Source organism: Nanorana parkeri, unplaced genomic scaffold (genome assembly GCF_000935625.1).
Source record: "Nanorana parkeri isolate BGI_ZX_2015 unplaced genomic scaffold, ASM93562v1 scaffold490, whole genome shotgun sequence".
Taxonomy (NCBI): domain Eukaryota; kingdom Metazoa; phylum Chordata; class Amphibia; order Anura; family Dicroglossidae; genus Nanorana; species Nanorana parkeri.
The window spans coordinates 930316-938580 of record NW_017306758.1 but is presented as its reverse complement, the minus strand read 5'-3'; the positions used below and the strand labels follow the sequence as shown (position 1 = coordinate 938580).

Sequence of the window (8265 nt, the reverse complement as noted above, 5' to 3'; positions counted from 1 at the left end):
ACCCTTGTTCTTGCTCTACACTTAAGGCATTACATTGCAGGGTGAATGTAATTTATTAGTATGATTGTGCTGTATTGCTATATAGTGCTTATGTGCTGCGTCGCAATACAGGGTGGAATGTGCCCCGAAACTGTATGTATGTGTGTGTGTGTGTGTGTATATATATATATATATATACATATATATATATGTATATATGGCTTACCCATTTATATATATATACACCTCTGACTCTAGGTGATGGTTACCATGACAGTCACAAGGACAGGAAAACACTGACAGCAATAATAACCTGTCTGAGGCTCTAATCCAAGGGTCCTTAAACATTTTAACAAAAGGGCCAATCCTAGACCCTTGGTTCTCAACTAGTGGGTCGTGACCTCGTGTTCAGTGGGTCGCCGCAAGCCTTCCACTTCTCTAGGTGAGAGGCTTCTCAGCCTCCCCCTGGCGCAGCACTGTCAGTTCTCACGCCAAGCAGCCATTTGAAATATGCTGCCCAGCGCTGAGTGTTAGCTTGAGGTGAAGTAGGCTGGAGCTGTGGCCGCTAGTGAGCTCCATCCATATATGCATTGCTTACAGCTCCCTCATGTGTCCTACAGCAGTGTCTGGACAAGAGTGAGGTCATATTCTGGTTCCCAGCACTTCTACAGGGTGCACAAGGGAGCTGTACAAGCAATGCATGCATGGATGGAGCTCCATCACAGCAGCCCACACTGGTCCCCAGGCTGAGGATCCACTCCAGTTCTCGTGAGATAGGGAGACTGGGTGGATCTTAAAATAAAAAAAAAATTGTGGGTGTGTGTACAGTATATGTGTGAGATTATGTTTGTCAGTGTGTTTGAGGCCTGTGCCATTACTGCACTGTACAACGCAAACGCACCTACTACACATTCTGGTGCAGCTGCGTTGCCATTCATTTGAATGGCACCCCAAACGCACTTCTCCCCCACAGTTCAGTGGAAGGAATAGTGCCAAATAACTGGTGGTTGTGGAAGAAATAGTACCCCATTATTGGTGTCAGTGGGAGAAATAGTGCCATATTGTTGGTGTCAGTGACAGAAATAGTGCCCCGTTGATGGTGTCAGTGACAGAAATAGTGCCCCGTTGATGGTGTCAGTGGGAGTTACAGTGCAATAAAGGACAGTTATAGATCAGCAAAGGGCCTCTCTTAGGAAGACTTCTCTAACCTTCTCCATTTTACTAAACGTTAGTTGCTGCAGTGTCTGTGGCCAGCAGAGATCCCCCCGTTATTGCAGGGTCTATTCAACCCAGTCAGTGAAAACCCAACAAGGGCCCAAGCCCACTCTAGCAATAATAATTTAAAAAAAAAAGCTGACATTAGCCATGAAGGAAAACAAAGAACACTGCAGGGAACTAAGCAGTTTTGCCTCACAAGCATAGTGTTTAGGGCTTTGACTGCGTTTTATTGTGTTTACATACAAAAAGCAGCTGTACTGCATTTTTTTTTAGATATCTGGGTCCCTTAGTCTCCATTGGCCGGGTTTGCTATTAAATCCGGAATTAAAAGACACCCAAACTCCGATCAAAGCATGCTATATGCTTCTTGCCCAAAAGCTTTCCATAGCTCGCAAATCAACTAGTAACATGCACTACCTACCGACTCTACCCCCTCCTAACATAATAAAAGTGCACGAACTACAGAAGTTCTGTAAAATGAGTAACACTTCCTTATATGGTCTCTACCTATCTTCCGCCTTCAAAATGTGTATTACTCCACCCCCTCCCGCAATCTCAGCAATATGACGTCTATACCCGCCTCCTTCTTCCCGTCTTTGTACAACGAACACACGGATTGGCTTATCCGTGAATTGTTTCTTTTCCCATAATCCGAATGGTAGGCGGCTGATGACGTCATTACTAGGGCCTGGTAGGGCGGGTTCGGTTCAGGCGGCAGAATTGGGTCTTGAGCCTGCGGTGGACGTCACTGAATTCGGCTTGACGTCAGGGAGAGATCCAGACAACACCGTATGTAGAGCATGTTCTATATGTCTGTTCATGGTTTTATAGCTCTATGGTATGGCAAGCTTTGGGATGTGTTGAAAGGGCCGTAGAAGTGAATGCAGTTTTAGCTGGTATTGAACTGCCGCCTGTAGGATGGCGACGTGTGGGTGTTGTGCAAGTGGCCTGTTGATTCTTAACTCTACTATATAGCCCACACAATATACCTGGTTTGCTTGCACTTGAATGCATTATGTGCTTAGTTGTTGGTTGCCTAATTAGACCTACATTAGACTTAGCTTGGTGGTGTAATGGGAATTATGGGGCCAATGAAAAGTTAAAGAACTCTGGTGGACATTTTCTTAACCCTTGCAGTGGGGCTAGCAGGGTTAACTGCTGGTTTGTGTCTAGGTCTTTAAAAGAAAAAGTTATACTCACTGGAACTGCCGAGCTGACTCCTTGCTTTTCTGGTCACTCAAGAGTGTCCCTTCCTCTACTGCACAGATGGACTGTTTCTCTGCGTCCTCACGGTTATAGACTTGTATAGAACGTGATAACACAAAGATTCTTAGACCGCTGCAGTGGAGGGTGAAAGAGGTTCTAGGGACCAACTTGATGATTGGGTGAGTATACCATTTTGTTTAGCACCTAGACACAAATGACCAATCAACCCTTGCATTGTGGTGGTAGCCCCACTGCAAGGGTTAATAACGTTTTCCCCTGGAATTCTTTAAAGTGTATCTAAAGCCTTTTTTGTAGTTTTAATAGTGTACGAAAGGGCTAAAAATAGATTTTCCTTCACTTCTTGTCCCAATGACACAACAGGAAGTGTAAGATTGTTGCTGCAACAAGTGTCCCCTCTGGAAGATTCATGCTCAGTTGGTGTCCTGGTGACAGATTACCATATTAACCACTTGAAGACCGCGGTGTTTCACCCCGTTCCTGGCCAGGCCATTTTTCAGTGTTTAGCGCTGCGGTACTTTGGCTGACGTTTATTCCGTCATGCAACGCTGTACTGAAATGAGTTTTATACCATTTTTTGGGGACAGATAGAGCTTTCTTTTGGTGGTATTTAATCACCGCTGGGGTTTTTATTTTTTACTATATAACAAAAAAAAGTACCATAAATTTTGTAAATAAAACATGTTTCCCTATAAAATGTTATGAAACATTTATTTTCACCCCAATTTTTCGGTATAATATAAAAGACGGGGTCACGTCGGGTAAATAGACACTAAATATGCCAATCTTTTTTATGTAATTTTTTAAAATTATTTGTGAATATTTTTTTAGCTTCTTTATTTTTTTTTAATGCTGTAATCTTTTTTTTTTTGTCTTTTTTTAGACAACTTTATTGCTATAACATAGGGGATTAAGAAATCCCCTATGGAATAGCCAGTTCACCAAACAGGTCCTCTTTATGGAGACATCAGGGGTCTCCAAGACCTCTGATGTCACCTAGGGACCCCCACAGAAGCTGATGAAGCAGAGATCTGCTTCATCAGCTTCTCTCCGGTGTTCTGCTTTTCACTTTGGGGTGTTTCCTCTAATTTCGGTGACAGAAATTGAAGTGAAACTTTTCTAATAGTTTGCAAACGGCAAAAATAAACTGACAAGGGTTTAATCCTTCCCTACTCTATCCAAAACTAAAAAAAAAAGTTTACATATTTAATGGGATGTGATAAGTCTTGTGCCAAAACCCCCCACAAAAAACGGGTATCATTTTGTAATGCAATAGCTTTTTTTTAAACTGTTTTCATATACATAGATGGACTTTTAACTGTGGTCGAAACTGTGGTCGAAACTTTTTATGGACTATTGTATACATAATGGGGACATTTGATAGTTGAATCTGTGCTTTCAATCATTTAGATGTGTGTGCAAAAGTTCAGTTGGCGCTATTACGCAGTGGATGTCTTTCTCTCTGCTCTGAGAGAGCATTATTTTTCTGCACTTTTCTACTACAAAGTCTAGCAAGATTCCCAATGCTGCTCACAGCCACTGTGACACCTAACTGTAGCTATCTTGATTCTTTTGCTCCTCAGGAGAGCTTTGGTGGGCAATGCCAAACCCCACCGGAAAGAAGATGTAGGGCTAGCCTTTAGGCCCCGTTCACATTGAGCGATTTATTGCGCGGTAATTCCTGCAATATAGCGGCTATTTACCGCATTACCGCGCGATAAATCGCTCAATGTGAACGGGGCCTTAGGCTTCATTTGCACTTGCCACTTGTGTTTTTAAGCAGAGATCTGTCTGTAAAATCTGTTAGTATACAGGGGTGTTGAAATGTAAAAAAAACAAACTACTTGTCCAAGGCCTAAAGCTGGGGCCCAATCTACTTGTCCCCCATGGCAATCTACTTGTCCTGATACAAAAAAATAATTTTGACCAAAGCTGTATTTATCTGTGCAAAGACTTGCTTCTAATTAGTCAGTGCGGTCAGGGGAACAAGGGAACACACTGACCGAGTGCCCGCAAGTTGTAAACGAAATTCCAAATCGATGGCGCACTGATGCACTGGATGGCAGTATGTATACGGGGGGTGTGTTTGGATCCTGTCTGCGTCCAAGTATGGGCACCCATACCCGTACGGATGTGCAGTTCGGTTGTCCGTAGGAGACACCATACAGCTGCATCCTCCCATAGGGAAGAACAGGCTGCTGCATGCAAACGCAGCACCTGTCCCTCCCGCAGGGGTGTGGCATTCCTATCGCCCGGGACATGCAGTTTTGGGCGCCGGGTTTTTTTTTGTACATTTAACCCTGCTCCGGACAAGCAGAGCTAAATTTACAGCGTGGAGCCGCCACTGGTTTTCGGGGTCGTCCGCTCCTCTGTGGGACCAGTGACCATGACACCATAGAGCCTGTAGAGCAGACGAAGAACGTCTGTTCTTTGTCTGCTCTGTGTGATCACTGAGACCGGAGCGCTGTAATGACAGAGCCACCTGTCTCAGCTGTCAGGAACTGCACATAACATTTGTTCTGTGTAGGAGGGCAGGTTCCATAAAGAGAACCTGTCGCCTCCAAACTATCACATAGAGGCTTTTAAGCCTCTATGTCAGCGGTTCTCAACCTGTGGTCCGGGACCCCTTTGGGGGTCGAATGACAATTTGCCAGGGGTCGCCGGGAGTCTCCCGCTATTAGATAGCGGCTCCCGGCCGCCCGGGAGAGAAACACTTTCTCCCGATCGAGCAGATAAACCTTTCTCTGCGATCGTTTTTTAAATTTTATTTCTGACATCGGAGCCCCGGCCGCCGTAAGTCAGAAAAAATAAATCGGCATTGGAATGCATAGCTACATTCCTATTAGCTATTTCACTTTGCAATAGCAAACTAGCTATTGCACCAGCCCACTGCTGCTGTCAATCAGCAGAGGGGGACCTGCAGTTCTCCATCAGGTCCCCATCTAGTGATTATCATCATTATTATAATATTAATAATAAAAGCTGACACCCTCGGCTTGTGTTATATTGTTTGCCATTTTAGCTGTTACAACAGTGGTTCTCAACCTGTGAGTCGCTGTGTGATTTCTGCTGTGCTACGTGAGAGTCCTCCTCAGCCGTCTCCTAGCGCAGCAGTGTCAGTTCTCCCGCCACGCCGCCAGATGTCGCTGCAGCAGCCACGTCAACCCTAAATTTTACCGTTGGGGGTCACCACAACTTGGCAAATGTTACCAAGGGGTCCCGGCCCTAGAAAGGTTGAGAATCACTGCTCTATGTGATGGGAATAAAATCAAATGGAGAAAAAGAGTAAAAATGAATAATAAAAAAAGTAAACAAAATAATAAAATATATAAAAATTTAAAAAAATAAAAGTGATAAAGTAATTAAAACCAGCCCTGCTATCTGCATGCAAATAAACGCACACGTAGGACATTGTGTGTGTGCGCGTTGAGTGCTGCAACCATCCCACTGTGTGCCATATTGTGGTAGCCAGGCAGCAGAACTCTCCTACATGCACAATGTGCCTTAACGGGTAAGTTCCATTTCCTAGGTAATATGGGAAAATTTAATTACCCAATCAAATCTGGCTTGGCTATAATTGCCTTTCGGCGAACAGTCCTTTCCCTCCGCCAGTACAGGTGTACTATCTGTACCCCGTACTTCTGGCCAGCGCAGTCCTGCCCTATGCATTTTGAATTTTGCTTGTAAATTGCAAGCACTCATTGGTCAGCATGGTCAGGTGACCAATGAGCAGCGCACAGTCAAATACAGTTTTGATTAGGGATGTACGGATACAGAGTATTTGGGTGAGTACTTGTACTCGCCCAAATGCTCCGATACCTTCCCCAATACCGGAACTTCCAGTCAGAGAAAGATTTTCTCTGACCGGCAGTGCCGTAGGGGAACATGGAGCCAGCTTCCCATGCAATCCGGAAGCGGCTAATGACCCGCCTCCCGGTTTCCTTATTGTCCAGGAAGCCAGTTTTCCGGCCAAACAACATAGAGGCGGCTTCCCCGGCAATCAGGAAGCCGGGTAGCATGTCATTACCCGCTGCCCGGCTTCCTGATTGCCTGGGAAGCCTGCTCCATGACAACAGAAGCACAGATACTCTGTATAGACGAGTACCAAAAGCAAAATATCCCTAGAAAGAAAAAAAAAAGGATTTAAAAAAAAGGCAATGCACTCAGGCCTCCCTGGCATATGTCACACAAAGAACTTGAGCAGGGAAAACCTTACCAAGCATATTAACAAGATATTGCTAGACACACTGAACACCAAGCTCTGCGCACCACCGCTTCCCTTTGCTGTGCGCAGCTCCGCGTGCAGTGCGCAACAGGCTTCACAGCACAGGCACACCCCCAGTTGTTATACTTCGGACTTCACTCACTACGTACAACACAATACACACATTTAAAGAAAAAACTACTTGTCCGAGGGCTAAAGTGGGGGCTGAATCTACTTGTCTCTCATGACATTTTACTTGTCCCAATACAAAAAAAATACTTGTAATCAAAACTAGGGATATTGAAGTCATTTGTGCCCTGGGGGGATAATTTCAATCAGCTGCTAACTAAATTGCACATTGTTCCCTCTAAAATGAATTTTATTGTGGGGCTGCAACTAATGATTATTTTTATTATCGATTAGTTGGCTGATTTTTTTTCTTTTTTTTTTCTCGATTAATCAGATAAAAACGAAATACCATCCTTAATTTAAAATAAAATACACAAATGCAGTGTTACAAACAGAGTTTACTTGAGAAAAAACTGCATGTACAATTTTTCTGAAATTGCACTGGAACGCACGGCATTGTGGTACTGTGCATTCTAGTACGGGCGATCACACTGTGCGTGGGAGGTGTGTTTGGGGTGCCATTGAAATAATGGCACTGCAAGGCACCTCTCGCAGTAGAATTTGTCAGGCCGAAACCAAAAATTACTTTTTCCCACTTTTTTATAATTTTTTTTTATTGTATTGTAAGCACATGGCGCTTGAATAGCTTCAGCCAGGGAATAACAGCTGCCAGTGGCAATATTCCGCAGATGGCAGCTGAATGTAAATACATCAGATAGTGGGCTGGTGCAATAGCCAGCCTGGCCATTTTGGGCTGGTGCAATAGCCAGCCTGGCCATTTCGGGCTGGTGCAATGCTGAGTGACGAGAAGTATGGAGACAGCTTCCCTGCTAATCGGGAAGCTGGGTGGTGAGTCTTTACACGCTGTCCGGCTTTCTTAGCCCTCGTTCACACCTGAACGTTTTGTAGCGCGTTCTACGCTCGACGAACGCCCTACAAAACGCTCAAAAATATAAATCCCATTGTATTCAATGGTCTCGTTCCCACCTTGGCGTATTTCCGCTCGTCCCTAACGCGCTACTAAACGGCCCACGCCTGAAAAGGTACAGGTACTACTTTGGGCCGTTTTGTTGCGCGTTTCCATTGGGATACAGCCAAGTAGCCTTCGGAAACGCGCGACGGTCGCGCAACTTTTTTACCGCGAATCGCAATACGCCTAGGTGTGAACGAGACCTTAATGGGTACCGAAAAAAAAAATATCCGTACTTGATACCAAAAAAACGGTACCTGTGCATACCTAATTATAATCAATTATATTACTGTCCGTAAGGTTAATGTGTCTAATGCATTATACATTTCTAAAAGAGGTCAAAAAGCTAATTCAATATTTTAAATGAAGGATCTGAATGCACATGCGTTTGCATGCGCACATCAACAGCCAGGTGCATTTGTAAAATGGGTATCCATTTATTTATTTGTATATACAAAATGTGTGGCAGTACCTTTTCACTATCCTTTTTGTATCGAATCTCCTTCATTTAATACTTTTTCACAAAGTGTTTTAACAATGA

At 44.1% G+C, this 8265-nt stretch overlaps 1 protein-coding gene across 4 annotated transcripts in view; it reads left to right on the top strand.

Annotated features, from left to right (window-relative positions):
* Positions 1 to 1837: 1837 nt before the first annotated feature.
* The window catches only part of LOC108790642 (catenin delta-1-like), a 131346-nt gene continuing 124918 nt past the window's right edge, over positions 1838 to 8265 (top strand). For 2 of the 4 annotated variants that reach the window (XM_018560950.1, XM_018560949.1), the window contains exon 1: positions 1840 to 1986. In XM_018560950.1, the coding sequence (XP_018416452.1) occupies positions 1867 to 1986 (120 nt within the window). In that variant the 5' untranslated portion in view covers positions 1840 to 1866. Of the gene's footprint in view, positions 1987 to 8265 lie in introns of all 4 variants that reach the window. The other 2 variants (XM_018560952.1, XM_018560951.1) reach the window with 2 other exon arrangements.